Genomic DNA, 21,417 nt, shown 5'->3' on the forward strand with positions numbered 1-21,417 from the left:
AGTAGTGCTTGTGTTTATAGAAAGAACAACAGGTGCAAGGCCTTGAAGGCCAGGGAAATATGACACTTCCTTTCCCTTACCACTCTGGTGGTGGTACCAGATGCAAAGGGTAAGAACACAGTGCCTACTTTCCTATCCAGCACGCTGAAAAAGGGGGTGGGAATCCTGAGAAGAAGAAAAGGGCAGATTTCCAAAGTCAACACAGTGAGAGTGCATTCCATGACCAGGGAGGTGAGGTATTTTATTTAAATAGGAGTAGCATAAAAGGATGGGACAAATGATAGAGATCCTGGGGGAAGTAGGGCAGGATTGTGGGCAGGTACCTGCTCCCAGTGACAATGCACGGGACAGGCAAAGCTGCAGGGCAGGAGAGTTATGGGAATAAACTCATATAATAACAGAAATTGGGGGGGAGGGGGCGCAAGCAAAAAAAAATTCCAGAAGAGTCCCCTTATCCTTAGGTAACTGCAAAGCAAGTAGATTTCCTGCCCCTTGGCACAGGGTTCCATGGGGACTCTGAGGTATTTAACACTTCTATGGGGGAAAATAGAGAGAGAGAGAGAGAGAGAGAGAGAGTTTGCACAACCTCCCAAGGCAGACTGATCCCATTAATATTTAACCCTCACATTAAGAGTCCAGGAACTGAAATGTAGCAAATAGGTTTAACTTTAAATCCAGAGAATTTAACTGAAGTGACAGTAACTGATAGGACCCAGGTCTGAAGAGAAGCACACTAAAGTTTATAATAATAATATCATTTGATATTATTATTTTATTTTGATATTTATTTATATGTGTGATATAATATATAATTATGATATATTGATAATAATAAAATCATTTTAACTTTGAATGAGCATGTAGAATGAGCATGTTATTCCCTCAGCCCCATTCTTTCTCCCTAATTCTGTGGCAGTCTGTGGTACCACTATGGAAAAGATTGTTGGTTCTTTAATCAGAAGACTTTGTTAACTTTGTAAACCTTTAGGGAATATGAATGGAGATCATTAGCAGATACTATGAGAACTTGGGCAGGATGATAGCCTAATGTCCTCATATATAATACAGCCTCAGGGCCAAGCTTCTTGTTCCGACTTTTGACATATTTAAGATGACAAAAGTGGAAAAAAATTATAGAATAATGATAAATTTAAATAGTTTAAATTAGATAGTGTAATGTAATAATAAATGTACATAGTATAAATAAAATAATGTAAATATTTTAATAATATATTTAAATAGTTTAAATAGTGCAAAATATTTAATAATAAATGTAAATAGTTTAAATCAGAATAAAATATTTAAATATATAAATACTATAAATCAAATAATGTAAATATTTCAATAAATTTAAATAGCAGAAATCAAATAATATAAACTAAATCAGAAGTTTAAATAGTTTAAATTAAAATATGAAATATTTAATTTTAAATAATAAACTTAAATAATATAATCATTTCTTTAAATAATAATAAAATCAAATCATTAAAATTAAATTAGTAAAATATTTAAATTAAATGATTATTTAATATATCATTATATTAGAATTATATATTTAGAATATATTCTAAAATAATTAAATTATATTTTTATTTACATCTAATTATTTAATTAAACAATTAAAAATATATACAAATATTTGAGGTAACAAAAAAGAAATCAGAGATAGAAAATGTAATATAGCAAGGTCCCCATGTCTTTCTGTGTCCTAACAGAACGCTAGAGAATTACTATTTCTATATAGAGCTGTAGAATCTTTCCTATCCTCCCTACTCCCAGGTGGCTCCTTCCACTCCTGCTCAGTTTCTTCCTCAAAAATATCCCCCCTTCCCTAGCCTAATGTCTGGTCATTGTGAACTCCCCAAATAGCATTTGGTGTTGCCAGGGAAAGGACTGTCAAAAGGATTTTTTTGGTTTGTTTCTGGACTTTTTTCTGTATATCCCCAGCTGTGGGACAGTAGCATTTAATAAATACAAGTTGAATGAATGAATGAAGACTCTGTGCTACCCTGAAGAAGGCTGGGAGCTCACCAAGCTTCCAAATGTGGGGTTTGGAGGCCATTGACTTCATCTGGCTTGTCTCAAGGCAACACAGGGACAGGGTGGGACCAGCTGGCTTTAGCCAAGGAGGTTCTTTGTAACACTAAGGGAGCAATTAATAAACAGCCTATGAGCTTGAGGTCACATTATCTACAAGGCTAGGAAAACAGCTACATCTATAAGAATTAAGTTGGGGAACTGACTGCCTAACCCTGCTGGGACATGAAGAGATCAGTTACTATTTCAACACAACCATCACAAATCATTGCTCAGAGTGGGAAGGGACCTCAGAGCCACAGATGAGGAAGCTGAAACCCAGAGAGGATGAATTGTTCAAGGTTGCTTAAGAATCAGAGGCAGGACTTGAAAGCAGGTCCACTGCCTCCTGATCCAGAACTCTTTCCATCATATCACAATACCCTTCTCCAAGAAGTCTTCCTTGAATGATCCTTGCTCAAGTATTCTCTCTAGATGGAGTTGGCAGTCATAAGACTCAAGAGAGCTGGAGAAGAGACTCAAAAGACATAGTGATTACCCATAAAGACCTATTCTCTCCCCTCTCCTCTATTACAGATAAGGAAACTGAGGGCCCTTTCTCTCCACTGAAAAATGATTCTGTCTGAAGTCACACAACTATTCATCATCAGGATTCTAAACTTCAACCGTTTTACATATACTTCTAGTAAACAAACTATTTACCATCCCAAATACCAAAGAAGGATGCAGGATTCTGGTTGGGCAGATCAGACATCCACAGGCTTATTCTGGGTCAAAAAACTATTCTAAACACTGGTTTTGAAAAGACAACTCTGAACTTGGGAATCAAGAATCCTGAGTTCTAGTCTGAATTCTGAACCTTAATTTACAAATTCATAAAATGGGAAAAATCCTGCCTCATGACAGTCAAATAGGTATGAATCAGAGAAGAACAGCTGAGAAAATGCTCAACCTTCCAAGCTGCTTGGTTGGCACATTTGTTGTTATTGTTCAGTTGTTTTTCAGTCATGTCTGACTCTTCATGACCCCATTTGGGGTTTTCTTGGCAGAGACACTGGAGTGGTTTGCCACTTCCTTCTCCAGCTCATTTTATAGATAAGGAAACTGAAGCAAACAGGGTGGAGTGACTTGCCCAGGGTCACACAGCTAGTATCTTTTAAAAAAAAATTACATTTATCCTGTTTATTACATAAGATACCTAGATAACTCTTCTCTCCCTCCCTTCCCCCCATTCTAGAAGGCATCATTTAATAAAAAAAAAAAAAAGACATGTATATATAAAACTATGTCTTGCTTATTTCTATTTATCAGTTCTTTCTCTGGAGGTGGACATAATAAAAGTCATTTTTCAAACAATATTTCTGTCATTGCTAGTATCTGAGGCCAGGCCCAGTGCTCCATCTACTGTGCCACCTAGCCTGACACATAGTACGTCCTTAATAAATATTTATTGACTGATTGAGGTGGAGGATTATGGATGGAATACTGTTCATACTAAGAAGACACCAATGAAGGCTGATTAATTTTGCTAAATGGGTTTCCCCACCCCTACCCCCTCACCCCCTCTTTCTTTTTTATTCTTTGTTATAAGGGAGGGCTTGATGGGTAGGAACAGGGGAGTGACACATCCAGAAATGGAGATATCAATAAAAACAAGATAAAAATAAATTTAAGTAAAGTTGGTTATTATTTGGGGAAGGGTTAAGAGCAGTGACACACCCCCAGTGTTTGTGAACTCCTTGCTTAGGTGACCAAGGTGACTGGTGGGGTAGATGTGACCCGAGGGACCTCTTTCCATAATAAGAAACACCCTGAAAACACTGTCTTTGTGACCAACACCCTTTGTCAGCAGCACATGCCCTTTCTGACTGCAGCAGGGGAGAGGAGATGGGAACCTTCAAAACAGGGTCGCTGCTCAGGGGAAGCACCTGCTTCGAGAGGCAACAGGAACAACAACAGGGGACATGCCCCTGTTTACCTAGAAATGCCCCCAACCTCTTCCTCCTCAGAAGATTCTGGAGATTAAGTATCCATTTCCCAAGGAAGGAGGATGTGGCTCTGAACTCCCCCTCAACCACCCCCCATTTTTAGCCTGTTATTACTTGGTGCTCACTTGATCTGGCTCACATTCTTTTTTTTTTTTTTAACATCATTACTCTTTGGAGGAAATTCCCTACTCAGCACTAAGTATTCTTCCCAATGGTCCCTTCTCCCATTCCTATGTTCCTAATCCATGAAGCAATAAGTATTTGCTATGGATCTATTGAGGTTGCTGTATAGGGTGGTGGAAAAAACAACAACTAAAAAGTCTGATAACTTTAGGAGCACAGAATTCCAATCTGAGGTCTGCCACCAATCCTGACCTCCTCTTCTAACATGAAACAAATGATTCAAATCAACTTCCTTATAAGTTAAGAATGATAGAGGGGGCAGCTGGGTAGCTCAGTGGATTGAGAGTCAGGCCTAGAGAGGGGAGGTCCTAGGTTCAAATATGGCCTCAGACACTTCCCAGCTGTGTGACCCTGGGCAAGTCACTTGACCCCCCCATTGCCTAGCCCTTACCACTCTTCTGCCTTGGAGCCAATGAATTGAATCCACTGAGCTCTTGTCACCAGAAGCCTCTCCCATTGTATCACACCCTCCTTTTGAGGATCAAATTCAGGACCTTCAGCTGATATGATTGATGCCTATTGCACTAAACAGTCACTTGGGCTTGGTTTTGAAGTAGATTGTCTTACCTTAGGGTCCATTATTCAGTCTGAAACTGCTAGCCTGAGATTCCTTTTAGGGTGCATTCTCACAGACACAGGGAACAAGTACAAGCTTTGGTGTCTCCAATTTACAAGTTAGTCCTAAAACTTGGGGTTCATCAGATCTTACTAGGCTACAAGTTTGGGGGATTCTAGATTCCACATTGATAACAGAAGCAACAGAGTGTATTTGAACCGGTCCTTTGGCTTGGAGCCAGTGCTCTCTTTCTATCATACAGTGCTCATTCCAGAATTAAAAAAAAAAGGAAAAGAGCAGAGAAGGGAAAGGAAAAGGGAAAAGAAAAGGAGAGGAGAGGAGAGTAGAGGAAAAGAAAAAGAAAAGAGAAACAAACTCAGTCAGTACTTACAGTGGAGAGCTAGTTTTCTAGGTGAGGGACAGAGAAAGGCTGTTGAATATAGTCCTGACTGGCTACTGGGTTGGGTGGTCTTCCCATGCTTTTCCTCCCCTTAGTACACTTACCCTTTCAAGCTCTAATCTCCAGAATCCTCCCAACCCCCCTCTCCCCCCCTTCATTTCTGTCTCTCAAATTCTAGGATTCTGCTACTTTTAACCTGTGTGGCCTTTGGCAAGTCACAACCTCTCTGAGCCTCCTAGCAGCCTCATCTGTAAAATGAATAAGGAGCTGAACTAGATAATCTCTAAGGCTCCTTCCAGAGTGAAATCCTACAATCAGATAGGGCTGTTGGTCAGCTCTACCCTCCCTCCTTCCCTCACAGGAAAGGGAAGGCATCAGTCAGTTCCACTTCCCCTCTAGGCTAAGGAGGCTCCCCCTCCTCCTCCTCCTCCAACTCCAGCTTCAGTGGCAAGCTCTCTAGGACCTGCTATGGGTCAAGCATCAGGTCAGTGGTCTCTGAGCATTTCTATATATCACAAGGGACTCTAGATCCACCTTCCCAGTGATCCTTTCCCTCCCTGCCCCAGGCTGAGTCAGACTCCAGGCTCCATGTTCTATGGTTCAATTGCTGGTCTGTGAACCCAGAAGTCTACTGAATCTGCAACTATAATTTTACTTTTATAGATTTTCATTCTAAATTACCCAAATACTCCCTTTTGCTCAAAAGGTACAAGTGGTCCAATAATCACTCAAGGTTTACAATGTCTTTTTTTCACAATAACTGGTTGAAAAAGATGGCATAATTATCATTAATGTAGAGTTGCAGGTATAAACAAATCATGAAAGTGTTAAAGATGCTTTCAATAACTGACTCTTATGAACAATATGCTCATGTACCAAACTTATGGATATATTTTCTAATATTTCAAATAATTGATTTCTGGATACATGAATTGATTTGGGACTCAAATTTTGTGGTATTCTGACACCCACCCCCTTCTTCAGTCCAAAGGTCAAATGAACTTCTGGGCAGGGCATTGGTTACCACATTGTCTTGGTCTGCATCTCTTTGATCTCATTGTTGTTTGCCAAACTGATATTAAAATTCTCTACCATGTAACATGTTTGATTAACTATGTCCTATGTCCCATTCCCTATTCCTTGGAACTTCAATAAAAACCGTATTCAACCTATAATTCACTCTCTCATACCATCAGAGGAGCAATCGACAGGCTGAATGCTATGCTGATGAATCCTGCATCTCTGTGTCTCTATACCTTCTCTATGTCTTTCCCATCTTAATCTTTAAACCCAAATTCCCTCAGACCCCAACTTCCCTTTTAGATGGTCAACCCACATTAGAATATTTTGTAACTGTTGGTCAGCTACAATTATTTTTCCCATTCTATAAAGGAGAAATTGAGCTGGGGTCAAAGATTAAGTGACTTGGGGCAGCTAGGTAGCACAGTGGATGAGAGGACTTGGGTTCAAATCTGGCCTCAGATATTTTCCTAGTTGTGTGACTTGGGGGAAGTCACAACTCCAACTGCCTAACCCCCACTGCTCTTTTGCCTTGGAACTGTCACCTAGTATCCATTCTAAGAGAAAGGGCAAGAGTTTTTTAAAAAAGGAATTAAGTGTCTTATCCTTTAGTTCTCTAATGCTAGAATCAGTAAGTTGCTCAACAAGCATTTATTTAATTCCTACTATGTGTCTAGAACTGTGTTAAGAAACTGGAGAATCAAAGAAAGGCAAGGAACTCACAGTCTAATGGGGAGACATTCGCAACAAGCTCTGAAGCTATATACTAGATAAATTGAGAGCAATATCAAAGAGAAAAAACTAAGATTAAGGAAGACTGGGAAAGGCTTCCTATAAAGAAAAGAAGCCAGGGAAGATAAGAGGTGGAAATGAAGAGAGAGTGTTTCAGAAATGGAGGAAAGCCAGAGAAAAAGCCAAATTAAGAGATGGAGTGCATCCTTTGTGAAGATAGCAAGAAGGCCAAGGTCATTAGATCAGAGTATGGGAAACCCATGAAAGGTGAAAGATTGGAAAGGCTGGAAGTTATTAAGCTTTAAAAGTCAAATGGAGAGAGGAACCTCAACAGTCATCTGGCCTAGTCCTTTTATTTATTCATTTTTTTATTTTTAAAATCTTTGTTTCTATCTTAGAATTGATTGTGACTTTCCCAGGGTTGCATAGCTAGGAAGTGTCTGAGGCCATATTTGAGCCTAGGTTCAAGCCCCTTTATTTTACAAATGAAAAACTGAGACCCTGGGAGGGTTAAGTGACTTAGCCTAAGATCACAAAGAGTCAGTATCTGAAACCAAATCCTTTGATTCCATAGCCAGTAAGTAGTCTTTTCATTATATTGAAGCTAGTAAGTGCTGAGGCCAGAATATGAACTGAGGCTTCCTGACTTCAAATCCAACTCCCTTTCTACTACACTCCTGATGCCTGAAGAGGAACTGCTACTGGTCCCCTCCTGGCAACCATAAGTACCTCTTATGAAGGCCTCTTCATGACCAACCCTAGAGGATTCAAATATTCATTAATGCTTGGCTATTAGTCAATTCTGGGCTTTATCATCATAATACCAGCAGCTAATATTTATACATCTAAGATTTGCAAAGTATTTTATGTCTACTTTCTCATTTAAACCTCAAAACCCTGTGACTGTCCACCATTTTTCTTTGCTGTTGTCCAATCATGTCCAACTCTTCCTGATTCCATGGACCATGGCACACCAGGTCCTTCTCTCCTCCACTATCTTCCATATAAGTGGAATTTCAAACCCTTGGACTTTATCCCCCAGAAGTCCCTTAGTATTTCCCAAAATTCCTTTTAATCTCTCTACCATGTTGTGTGGTCAAGTTTGTATAAGCTCTGATGCTCCGCCTTCTCTCTCTCTTCTTTCGCAAGCGGGCTGGGTTAGAACCTTTTTTAGCTAGTTCTTTTTTACTTTCATTATTATTAATAAATCTTATAAATAATAATTGAGTTATTGAATATTAATTTAAAAACCCATACTTCTAAAGTCTAAATTCATGTTCATCACTTCCATGATACTATTATCTATATCCATCTCATCCTCTGTCATCCCCTTCTGCCTTCCATCTTTCCCAATATTGGGGTCTTTTCCAATGAGTTCTGCATTCTTATCATGTGGCCAGAGTACTTAAAGCTTCTGTTTCCATCTCTAACCTTCCAATGAATGATCTGAATTGATTAAATATTTATAGATTTGATTTTCTTGCTGGCCAAGGGATTCTCAAGTCTTCTTCAGGACCACAATTTGAAAGTGGGAATTATGTTAGCACTCTGCTTTCCTTAGGGTTCTATTCTCACAACCATTCATTGCTACTAAGAAAACCAGAGCTGAGGCAACTGAAGATTGGAGGAGTTAAATGACTTATCTAGAGTCCTACAGCTAACAAGGATCTGAGGCATGTCTTCCTGACTCCAAGTCCCAAGTCGTACTAAACTGCATCATTTCAACCCATTCCTTCATGTGTATAAACTACCAAGTTTCCTATAATCCCAAACTGCCCTTTGGTGCCAAAGGCCACCCTTTAAACACCATATTCTCTTAAGGATGCTGCACAGTTTCATATTTTGAATACCACTACTGTTCTTATATGTTATACTATATTAGCCAGAGGAAGGCAAGGAACATATCATCTATTTCTGCATTCCTTATAGCTGTATATTGGGTATAAAGAAAGTCCCTAAGGAGACAGCCACTGATGGAGACAGACTGAATGACAACTCATTATTCCCACCCTTTTCCTTTTAGTCTGGGTCATAATTGCTCATGTTATATTTGAACATCTGTCTAAGTTGTTAAAAAAATTTTATATTGTGTGTAAGTATATATGTTATATACAGATATATTTTTATTCTATTTATATATATATATTATGAGCAATCTGACTATATATATATATATACATATATATATATACACACACACACACACATTCTATATATAGTCATAGATATAGACAGCTCTTTCAATAACGCCCTATCTTGATCCCTCACCTTGGCAAAGTAGCCCTGGTTTCTTGTCACCAGGGAGCCAACTCTGACAAGCTCTCACCTGCAAGCATGACAGATTGGAAGGAACCCTCAGTCTGAAGCCAGGAAGACACATATTCAAGTTCAGCTGGACTTCGGAGTACCATGTGGCCTTGGGTTTATTATTTTCCTAAATTTACTCCCCAACCTCCTCCTATGAAAGGAAGAAAAGATTTTGAGGGTATCTTCCTGCTCTAAATTTTTACTCCTAACGACATGGATGAAATAATTGAATTTTGAGGCAGTATATAATTGTCTACCAGTCACAGTTTGATGTGGGAATTTCCCTGAAGGTAGGGCTGTACAGAAATCAATCAACGAGCATCTTATTAAGTGCCTATTATTTATTTGTGAAACACTGAGTTAGGCATACATGGTTAAGCATACATATCGAATTAAGACAAAAGGGAATTAAGACAAAAGGAAAGAACCTTTCAAGAAGCTTACTTTGCAAGGAGGGAGACAACCCTTCCCCTTTACCCCAGGACTGCTAGACTGCTCCCAGAGCTTGGTTGAGATCAATAACTTCTCTTCTGAAAATATGGAGAGTTGCTAGGCCTTACCTTCAATCCTGTCTCTGCCTCCTAATATCCTCTAAGCCACACCATCTTCCTCCAAGTCTTCTTCACCTTTAGTCCTTTAAATGTCTGTGTAACCTAAAAACTTGGGCAGCTAGCTGGCATAATGGATACAGCCCTAGGTCTGGAGTCAGGAAAAGTCCTGAGTTCAAATATAGTCTACTTACTGTGTGACCTTGGGCACTATCACTTCACTCTGTTTTGGCTCAGTTTCCTCATTGGTAAAATGAGATGGAGAAGGAAATAGCCAACCACTCCATTATCTTTGCCGAGAAAACCCCAAACTGAGTGAGGAAAAGTCAGACATGATTAAAACAACTGAACAACAACAAACTAAAAACTTTGTCTTTCCATCTGCCCTACAGCTAGCTGGATTTTATTTGGTATGTTGTCTTTCCCAATTAGAATGTGAGATCCTTCTGAGTTGGCCCTGTCTCAATTTTTTCCTTCTTATCCCCAATACAATTCTTAGCATAATAGTTTTGGCTCAAGAGTAGTAATGGCTAACACCTAAATAGCACTTATTCTGTGCCAGGCACTATGCTAAGCACTTTACAATGATTATCTCACTTGATCTTCACAGAGGCAGATGCTGTTATTATGCCTCTTTCACAAATGAGGAAATTGGGGCAGACTGATTAAGTGACTTGCCCAGGCTCGCACAGCTAAAAAGTGTCTGAGATTGGATTTGAACCCAGGTCTTCCAGACCCCAAAACAGGGCGATCTTTTCACTCTACTATCTAGTTCCATGATGGTGAACCTATGACATGTGTGTCAGCACTGACATGCGTAGCCATTTTTCAATGACATGCAGCGGCATACAGAGAAGTATGGGGCCAAATGCTGAGAAGGATGGGGGGGGGGCAGTTCTTGAAGTGACACACCACCCGAGTTATGCTCGGTTTTTTGGCGAATTTTGACACACTATGCTCAAAAGGTTGCCCATCACTGATCTAGCTGCTCCTAAATGCTTTTTTCATTCATTTATATACATTTAATAAGTGTGGACAGAATGATTACAATGTAATTTGGGGAGAAGACACAATAACAGATGTTGCCTCCAATTACCCTCACAGTGTACCAAATGTGAAGCAATTTAGTCTGAAACTGAATTTGAACTCAGGTCTTCCTGACTCCAGGTCAGGTGCTTTATCCACTGAGCCACCCAGTTGTCCTAGGTGTGGAATAAAGGATACATTTTCAGAGGTAGTTGATGTGCTTTATTTAACTGTATTTGTTATAAGACAAAACTCTTGGAAAGAAGACAGCCATTCATTAGAAGTTGGTTTTTTTTTAAGGACATCAATAAAACATTCAAATGAAGAATTATTTTTTTATTTTATTTTTTCCTTTTGTATGTAACTCTCATGGTTAGTGAGGCCAAGAGTCAGTGAAGTCAATGGGAAAGATAAATCTGTAACCATCCTTGATCATGACATTAGTTCCTTCTCATACCCAGAGAAAAGATATCTTTTTTTATTACTTTTTCCTAATTACATGTAGAAATAATTTTTGACAACAGTTAACTGACATTTCTCAATTCAGATTTTCTCCATCCCTCCTTTCCTTATCCTTTCCCTTTCTCCTTCTCCAAGGAGATAAATAATCTGATATAGGTTATAGTAGTATTGTCATGTAATACCATATTTCCATATTCCTCATGCCTTGAAAGGAGACACATATCACAATACAAGGAAAAAAAAAACTCAAAAAGGAAACAAGGTAAAAAATGGCATGCTTTATTCTGAAGTCATCCTGTTAATCATTTCTTATGACACAATAGTATTCTATTACCACCATATACCAAAATTTTCTCAGCCATTCCCCAGATGGATGTCCTCTCACTTTCCAATTCTTTGTTGCTACAAAAAGGACTTCTCTGAATATTTTTGTACAACTAAGTCCTTTCCCCCTGACAAATAAAAGATCTCTTAAATCCCCAACAAAGCAAGACTAGGAGGGAAGACAAGAGTCATTCATTAGGATGTGTTTTCTTTTTTAAAAAAGTTATCAATAAAATATTTAAATAAAGAATTTTATTTCCCCCCCTTTGTATGTAACTCTCAGGAGTAGTTAATAGTAAGAAGCCTAAAGATTCAAGGGAGTCAACAGAATCCTAAGACATTGGGAAAGGGAGCTACCTTAACTCTCCAACAAAGTAAGACTTGTCTCCCCCACCTCCCGAAGACACTAAGAGCTCCTTTGTGACATGTTAAGGCTAGGGAAGCCAGGGTTTTAACAAAATTTACACAGTCCTACCTAAACATACAAAAAATCCCCCAAACCCCACAAAATGAATTATTTAGGAGATTTTAAAAGGGGATACCAGCATCAAAACCAAGCCAAAAGGGACTTCAGAGATTTATGATTCCAGGAATATTAGGAGAGAAGAGGTGGTTGGGAGGGTCTTCTCTCACTTTCTACCAGCGAGCACTTTTGACCACAGACCAGAAGGACCAGCTATGTGAGGTCCCAGGGTTCCAGGACTCCCCCAGGAACAGAAGGGTTAATCCTAGCCTGAAGCAGGCAAAGCCTGGAACAGAGAAAACCTTTCATTGGCTCCTCTAGGTCACTCAGCCAGTGGGGAGGAGGTCCAGCTGGAAAGAGGGCAGAGAGATGCAAAAAACCTCAAATTTTCCAAGATTTTTCAAACCTTCTTTGAAAGAAGAAGAGAGAAGTTTCTCAGGAGGAAAGGGGAAAATTGTGGGAGGTTCAGTTAAACCTGAAAGAGGGCAGATCAGGGAGAGGAGGTGGAACTTTACAGCCAGGACATAGAGGGTTTTATTGTTGATTTTAAAAGGCATATAAAGGTAGCCTCCCTCATCCCTGTGATTTGACAGGGAAACTCCTGGCCCAGCAAACAGCCGATAGGGTGGAGTTGGACCACAGTGAGGGCTTGGAGAGGGCACACATCTTCCAGTTATAAGATAAGAGACCCAGACCAATTTGTTCAACCTCTTTTTCTTCCTTCTTTCCTTTCCCTTTTTTGAACCCTTACCTTGTGCCTTAGCAACTCTAAGACAGAAGACCAGAAAGGTCTAGGCAAAAGTGACTTGCCCAGGGTCACAGCTAAAGTATCTGAGGTCATATTTGAACCCAGGCCCATCCACCTAGATAACACTGTTCTACCTCTTTTTACAAAACCTTCCCTAGCTCTCCCAGTTCCCGTGCTGATGCCACATTCCCTCAGGCTCACCCTTCCCTTACTGCAAAGGCATCAAGGCATTCTACAGCCTCATTCTCAGGAAGACCTGCTTCCTAAAACATGTTGTAATTATCATTATCCCCATTTTTAAGAAGGAGAAGGTTAAGGCCAGAGTTTCCCAGCCCTTCTACCCCCAAAAGAGCCATTCCTTTTCTCTCCATTCTTTTAAGAGGTGGGATTTATTTAGAAATAATTAAATAATGCCACAAAAAGTTTCACCATACAATTGTCAAAAAGGACAAGGGAAGGGAGAATAATTGATTTTGCAATAGAGGGAAGATTTAAGTTTTTTACATGTCAATACAATTTTTAAAAATTATTGTTTTTATAAACCCTTACTTTGTCTTAGTAACAATTCTAAGACCCAAGGGCAAAGGCATTTGGAGTTAGGTGACTTGCCCCAGGATCCCAAAAGCAAGGAAATATCAGAGGCTAGAATATTTTTCATTTTTCAGTGGGTGCTCTCTGTCTCTATTTCTCTCTCTCCTTCTACCTCCCTGACACAGCAGGGGAATACTTAATTTTTTTTTAACCTTATATATACCTTCATACAAGTTAAAGCATGATGAGGCCCTTGAGTCAGGCAGCAAGCTTGGAATCTCACTAAAGGCACTAGCTATGTGGCCCTAGGCAAGTCACTTAACTTCTTTTTTGGACCTCAAGTTTTCTTGAGGTAAAATGGGGGGAATGGGACTGAACTAGATGACCTCTAAAATTCCTTCCAGCTCTAAATCAATGTCCTATGAATTGACTTCCCCACTCTGAACTTCAATTTCTTCAGCAGTGGAAAAAGTGCTAGACTTTGAGTAAGGAAGACTAATCTTCCTGAGTTCAAATCTGCCCTCGGAGGCTTCTAAACTGTATGACCCTGACCAGGACACTTAATTGCTATTTGCCTCAGTTTCCTCATCTATAAAGTGAACTGGAGAAGGAAATGGCAAACCACTCCAGTTTCTTAGCTAAATGGGGTCATGAAGAGTGGGACACAACTGAAAACCAATAAACAAATGTGTTAAGTTAGTTGTCTAGAGGAATGGATAGAGATTAGTTTACTTAGGAAGGCCTGGATCCCACTTCTGACATATAAGGAGTGTGATCAACTTTGGGCACATTATTTAACTTTCAGTGTACCAGACTTAAGATTTTAAGTGACAGAACAAATACAAGTTTACATTAACAGAAGTTTTCTCACTGGGAAATCCCAATACTAAGGAAGTCACAGATCTGTTTTATAAAAAATAAAATATGTTGGGAATACAAAGATGAAAAGATATAACCCCTGTCCTTAGGGAGCTCACAGTCTAACAAGGAATAGAACCCGTATACAAATAATTGACACAAGGCAGAATGAGGCAGGGGCAAAGAGGAGTCAGATAAAGTACTGTGGAAAATTTGAGTCACTGAGGCAGAGGCCAGGGGAGTAATCAGTCAGGTAAACAGGTCCTGGAACCCAGGTCTCTGAGCTCCTAGATTAGCTCTCCATATACACATACAAAGTCCTCTAGTCTCTGATCTACAGGAGCTCCTTTAGGTGGCTTTGGGCACGAAGTCAATAGTCAAAGGAAAAGAGTTTTTAAAAAAAGTTTCCGTTAGAAACAAATTGCTTAGTGATCTGGGGGAGGGGGAAAGGAAGGAGGAGGTATCCCCACAAGGGCCTCAGCCTTTGCAGAGAGATGCTGTTGGTTTATCAGCTAGTTATATTTAAAAAAAAAAAAGAAAAGAAAGCCAGCCAGCTGCTGATGGCAGCAGGGGTGGGAAATTACCTTGTGTTCTCACAGTGACACCTCTAGGGTGGGTGGGTGGGGGAGGGGGTGGGGAGAATATTCCCACAGAAGGATGTTTTTTTTGAGAGGGGAAAAACAACCAGAGTTCAGAAGAGGGACAGCATTATAATTTTCAGGGCAGTTGTGGCTGATGGAGAGGGAAGGAGGGAAGTAAATGAGAGACATCCATTGCCTTTTCTAATCTCCCCCACCCCTTTCACCAAGGACTACCAAGCACTCTCTTCCCAGAAGAACAAACAGGCTTCCAACCCAATTCCTTCTCTCCATCTCCCCCTACTCCCAGACCCCAAAGACCTGGTTATCATTGAGGGAGATCCCCAGTCTTGCCTGGGGAAATTCTCAAAATGCCTTTGACCCTCAGTGAAAACTTCGAGCATTTAGCCAAGGTAACCCCCAGGAAAGAAGTAAAGAGATTTGGGCACCTCACTTCCTGTGATCCCTTCACCATATTGCATGTCTGCACATCATGCCACCTCCTCTAAGGGTCCCTCCCTGCCTGGGACACAAAATCTCAGTTTGAAAGGAGGGTCTCTAGCAGGCTGAGCTCCTTGGCACCATGGGTGCCTGTCACATACATCTTTGTTGACAATCTCTAACTAACCCTTCCCCCTTCATCCCCACACTTCCACCACCACCACCACCACAAGCAGGGGAAAAAAGAGAGAATTCAGAGGGCTCGCCAGATCAGACAGCAACCCGGGACAAGCTCAAGATGAAAGCACTTGGCCTAAGGTCAGGGCCACTGGAGCAAAGCATCTAAACCAGGAGATTTTGTTTCTTTTAAGTGCCAGGCTATAAATAAAGCATGACCCTTTCTCAGGGGCAATCTCCCCACATCATCCCATCTATCCTCACTGGAGACAGGAACCCCACTGAGGCAGTATCAGAACAGTTGAGGGGAGGATTAGATTTTAAGTTCAGAGTTAGGAGACCTCAGGCAAACAACTTCCTTAGATCCCTGTTTTCTCATTGGTAAAAATGAGGGTGGGGGTGGTCTTTTTTTACTCTAAATCTGAACTGCTTAAATATTCTTCTCAGTATTTACCTTGGTGTTGTTCCATCGTCTCTGACTCTATGATCTTTTAGGGTTTTCTTTTCAAAGATACTGGAGTGGTTTGTCATTTCTTCTTATGGCTCATTTTATAGATGAGAAAACTGAGGCAAAGAGGGTGAAGTGACTTGCCCAGGGTCACAAAACTAGTAAATGTCTGAGGCTGGATTGGAATTCAGGTCCTCCTGACTCCAGGCCAGATGCTCTATCCACTGAGCAACCTAACTGCCTCCCAGTAATTCCCTACCTGAACTTTATTAAAGAAGAAAAATTGACTAGAGAACAAAAATCTGTAAATTCTTAGAAACTTAAAAATCTATATTTTGGGTTTGTTTTTTTTTTAAATAGCAAGATCTCAATTAACAAGAAAAACCATTTAACTGGTTTAGATTTACTCCTTGCTGCCCTCAGCTATGAGAAGAAACTGTTTCCTATTCTAAACACCAACTTATCCTATCATTGCCAGATCTATAGCCCCCCACCCAAAATGAGAATTCCTATTTAGAATGAAGGGACTGAGGGGATAGTGTATTGCTCTTGGAGTCAGGAAGGCCTGAATTCTAATCTAGCTAACCCTGGGTAAATCACATAAACTGCCTTAATCCCCTGGAGAAGAACATGGCAAACCACACCAGTACCTTTGCCAAGAAAACCCCACAATATAGACTCTAAATGATCACTCTAGTGCAAATATCAATAATATGGAAATAGGTCTTGATTAATGACACATGTAAAACCCAGAGAAATTGCTCATTGGCTGGGGGTGGGGAAGGGGAGGGAAAAAACATGAATCATATAACTATGGAAAAATATTCTAAATTAATTAAATAAATTTTTCCAAAAAAGAAAAAGAAAACCCCTCAGACAGTGTGGTCCATGGGGTCATGAAGAATTAGAGATAACTAAACAAATGTTATTCAATTCAGAATGAAGATCTTCCAGTGTCTCCTAAATCATTTTCATGTAATGTAAAACTGGGAAATGGCCTAATATGCATCACAGATTTCAACAGAGTTTAAACAACCCACAGTTACCTAATTCACCAGAAGATCTCATTTCCTTGAGCAGTCCATGACTTTGGGAGGGATATACCCTCCATAGAGACTTTGTAACTTTTTTCTGTTGTGATGTGTAATCCTTTCACAACATAAGAGAATTACTGTATAAATTCCTTCTAACAGGTCTATAATTTAAGTGTCAAGGGCACAAGGCTACTAAGTAGCTGGCCTAAAGTATCCCAAAGAGTATCAGGAGTAATTCCAGTTTAAAAGTATCCCAATGAGTATCAGAAGTAAACCCAACCAGTTAAAAAAAAAAGTAAAGCCTAGCCTGGATCTAAAATGGTCTTTTACTTACCTGAAAATGATATAGATGCTCTTTGAGGGCGGGGACTATTTTATTTTTGCCTTTGTATAAGTATAGCTTAGCACTGTGCCTGAAACAGAGAAGTTGCTGGTGGTGACACGGAAAAAGAGCTGGGTCTGGAGTCAGAAACATTTTTGTTGTTGTTCAGTCATTTTCAGTCACATCCCACTCTTCCTGACCCCTTTTGGCATTTTGTTGGCAAAGATATTGGAGTGGTTTGCCATTTCCTTCTCCAATTCATCTCACAGATGAGGAAATTGAGGCAAACAGGATAAAGTGACTTGCCCAAGATTACACAGGTAATAAATGTCTGAGGCTGGATTTAAAACTCAGGTCTTCCTGACTCCAAGATCAGCACTCTATCCACTCTTGTCACATGTTATATATGGGGGTTGTTAGGCTTTTCTTTTTTTAGGGGAAAAGAGAGGGTTGAAAAATTATTAATATGTCTTCCCAATTAATCTATGAGCCTGTCACACTATCATGGGGAAATACAAGAATTATGAGAGGCTGACTAGATCACCAAGAGCTTATAAAACCTATCAGGGGAAACAAGATTTATATGTGCAACAATTAAGACAGATGTGTAATTAGCTGCTACATTGTGGTATAGAGAGTGTCAGGTCAAAAAGAGAGATGAATATGGTGGGTCACTGGAGAAATCAAGGGATAATTAGGTAGTTCCACCCAGATGTGCTAAAAGGGACTTCACTAGAGAATGAGTTCCTACTTCAGGGGAGCTTGCAGGGTATTCCAGTTCCTCATTTACTTACTAAGCATAGTCAATGCAATATAGAAAAACACATCAGGTGAGAACTTAACTTGGAAAGCAAGTTAATCAATCAATTCATCAGGGAAGGTTGACTTGGGCAAATCTCTTTCTGGCTCCTATCTCAGGGTAATCTCAAGAGGATTTGGTGAGGGAGGATACTTAAATGTATTGCAATACCCATTTTTCAGGTGATGAAATTGAGGAATTGAAAAGCAGAGCCACGTCTAGAAACCAGAATGTGGATTTTTTCCAAATGTCCCTGCTGCCTCTTCCAAAGAGTGGGGGAGGGGAGGAAGGCAGAACAACTAAAACTGGGAGAGGCAAGCTGTTTTTTAAGAGCATGAAAATCAAATATAAGAACATTCTAGATGCCAAGGAAATTAGGAGAACGACTCAATATAAATAAAGTAAATGTTCAAAGTCATAAGTTTATTTTTAAAACTCTTACCTTTTTTCCTGGAGTATATACTAAGCATCAGATTCTAAGGCAGAAGAGTGGGAAGGGCTAGGCAACTATTAAAAGAGACTTGCCCAGGGTCATATATCCAGGAAGTATTTGAGGCCAGATTTGAACTCTGGACCTTCTATCTCTAAGTCTAGCTCTCTATCCAATCAGCCACCTAGCTGTCCCTAGACCCATAGATTTAGAACTGTAATAAACCTTAAATGCCCTCTAGAGTAAGCCCTTCATTTTACCGATGAAAAAACACTGTAAACAGAAGAAACTTGCCCAAAGCCAGTTAACATTTCTTAAGTGCTTACTTAAATGTCGGGGATGCAAAGAAAAAGGCAAAATAAATTCTTGCTTTCAGGAAGCTTACAATCTAATGGGAGAGACAACATGGAATTAATTATATACAAACAAGATATACATAGGATAAATTGGAGATAATCTATGAAGAGAAGGCTCTAGAGAAAAAGGGAATTGGGAAAGGCTTCTGGTAGAAGCTAGGATTTCAATTGGGACTTGAAGGAAGACAGAAAGCCAGAGATGAAGAGGGAGAGAATTTTAAGCAAGGGAGACCTGGTGAAGAAGCTCAGCATCAGGAAATGAATTAGTTTGCATGAGGAACAACAAGGAGGGCAGTGTAGTCATTCACCAAGCATGTGGAGGAGGCTAAGGTGGTGAAATGGAAGTAGAAGTAAGCCCAGGAAAAGCTGTTGGGGAGGGCAAGTTATGAAGGCTTTTGAATGCCAAAATGAGATTTTATATTTGATCCTGGAGGTGACAGGAAGCCACTGGAGTCAGAATATGAAGTGATATGGTCAGACCTGCTGGGTGGAAAATCAACTAGGTAAGAAATTTGTGGCAAGAATGGCCAAAAGATGGTTTTAATGTCATGAATGGGGAGCTGCAGCAGAGAAAAGGCAATGTCAGAAGAGAAGCAAGAAGGGAATGAGGATGATTCTTAGTTTTCACACCTGGAGGGCTAGGAGCATGATGATCTCCAGACAGTAATAGAGAGGTTAGAAGAAGGGGAAGGTCTGTGGGGAAAGATAATGAGTTTGGTTTTGGATATGTTAAGATGTCCATGGCAATCCACTATGAGATGTCCACTGAGCAGTCTAAGATGCAAGACTGGAGGTCAGCAAAGAGCTTGAGGCTGGATAAGTAGATTTAAAAATGATTAGCACTGAAGTCACATAGATAATAAGTAGCTGACCTTGGGTTTGAAAACTAACTTTATTTCCACTACTATCACATTCAAATCATAGCACCAGGAATACAGGAAAGTTCATCTAGGTGAAGGTGCATTATTTAAATTCCAAATAACTATTTGGAAAACTGTTTGCAAATCAACAAAATGAAATGCTTTATGTGGCTGAGGGCAAAACACCATTGCTACCATTATTGCTCTTCTTATTCCCTTACCTCACCCATATTGATCTGAGGGTATGAACTTATAGTACTTTGCATATTTTGGCACTTGATAAATGTTCCTTAAATTGACAATTACTTATACCAAGCAAAATAGCTAGAGGGTACAATGGCTAGTGCTTTAAGTCAGGAAGGCCTCAGTTCAAATCCTGCCTTGGATATTGGTTGTGTGAATCTGAGCAACTCACTTAAGCACTTTCAGCCTCAGTTTTCCTTATCTGTAAAATGATAATAAATAACACCTACTTCCCAGGATTATTGTGAGGATCAAATGAAATACTATATGTAATGTGCTCTGCCAACCTTAAAACTCTAGATAAATGTCACTTATTGCTTATGTATGAGATCTTCAGGATACAGACAGAAACTAAAACCAAAGAAACCCCCAAAACACCGAGTTCTTATCCTCAAGCAATTTCCATCCCACTGAGATATAATAGGAAAACTTGGCTCTTAAGTGCTCCTGTGTTCAGTAAATGGCTATGGGGCCAGATGGGCAACAATGCCCAGTTACCCACTCAGAGAAGAGGATTTCTTTCATTCTTTTTGTCTAAACTATTTCCCTAGCTCAGAGGCAGTGCCTAAAGCACAGATCATAATGGAGAGATAAGCAGGTTAGTACAGGGAAAACTGAAGTTGGTGAAGTGCTTCATTTGGGTCATTAATGGGAGGGGGAAGTTTGAAGGAAGAAAGGGGGTCAGTAGTGGGGGGGTGAGGAGAGGGGAGAAACATTGCATGTGTGGACGTGTCTATGATGTTCTTCCATCATATTGTTCAAAGCTGGGCCATACCCAAATTCTTTTTCAAGTAACCTGCCCACTTTATAGTGAGGGCCTGAGCTCTGTTTACAGTCTTAGCAGGATCTCAGAATTAAGAGGCATTTTATTTGTTCAAACACCTTAAGGAAGCCAGCCAGCTGTATGTAGTACCACCAGCAGCTGTAGCCAGCTGCCTCCCTCTACAATGCCCCCCCCCCTTTTCCCTTCATGTTTTGAAATTTATTTTCCCACATTCAGCCTTGGATTTTTTCCTTCCTTCCCCTATCACAGTCCTGTAGCAGCTAAAAGGGAAACATTTAGAGTAGAGAACAAGGCTTTATAATCCTTCCTGGTGTGCACCCTCTCAACCACCAGCAAAACAAAAGAGGTAAAGAAAACTCCGAGGAAACCTTGTTTTCCAGGGAAATTGTTTCCTCAAGGGAAATCATCCAGTGACACTCTCCTCTCTCTTCCCTCCCTCCCCGACCCTCCTAAATCAGCTGAGACTAGTAATGAACTTTAGAAAAGAATCACTGTTAGAAACCCCAGGAACTGAAGAAGGTTAAGGGTTCCAATCATTTCAGTCATGTCCAACTCTTTGTGACCCCATTTGGAGTTTCCTTGTCAAAGATACTGGAGTGGTTTGCCATTTCCATCTCCAACTCATTTGACAGATGAGGAAACCAAGGCAAATAGGGTGAAGTGACTTGCCCAGGGTTAGATAGCTAGTAAATGTCTGAGGCTGGATTTAAATTCTGGTCTTCCTGACTCTAGGCCTGGTGCTCTCTATCTCCTGTACCACCT

At 40.1% G+C, this 21,417-nt stretch overlaps 1 protein-coding gene across 2 annotated transcripts in view; it reads right to left on the reverse strand.

Annotated features, from left to right (window-relative positions):
- Nucleotides 1–21,417, reverse strand: part of KCNK5 (potassium two pore domain channel subfamily K member 5) — a 71,751-nt gene that overhangs the window by 47,262 nt on the left and 3,072 nt on the right. Inside the window, exon 1 of one of the 2 annotated variants that reach the window (XM_056818170.1) lies at nucleotides 9,243–14,768. The exons of the other annotated variant lie outside the window; for it this stretch is intronic. Coding sequence (XP_056674148.1) covers nucleotides 9,243–9,296 — 54 coding nt within the window. The 5' untranslated portion in view covers nucleotides 9,297–14,768. Of the gene's footprint in view, nucleotides 1–9,242; nucleotides 14,769–21,417 lie in introns of those variants that run through there. 2 annotated transcript variants of the gene reach the window in all.

Source organism: Monodelphis domestica, chromosome 2, assembly GCF_027887165.1.
Source record: "Monodelphis domestica isolate mMonDom1 chromosome 2, mMonDom1.pri, whole genome shotgun sequence".
Lineage (NCBI taxonomy): Eukaryota > Metazoa > Chordata > Mammalia > Didelphimorphia > Didelphidae > Monodelphis > Monodelphis domestica.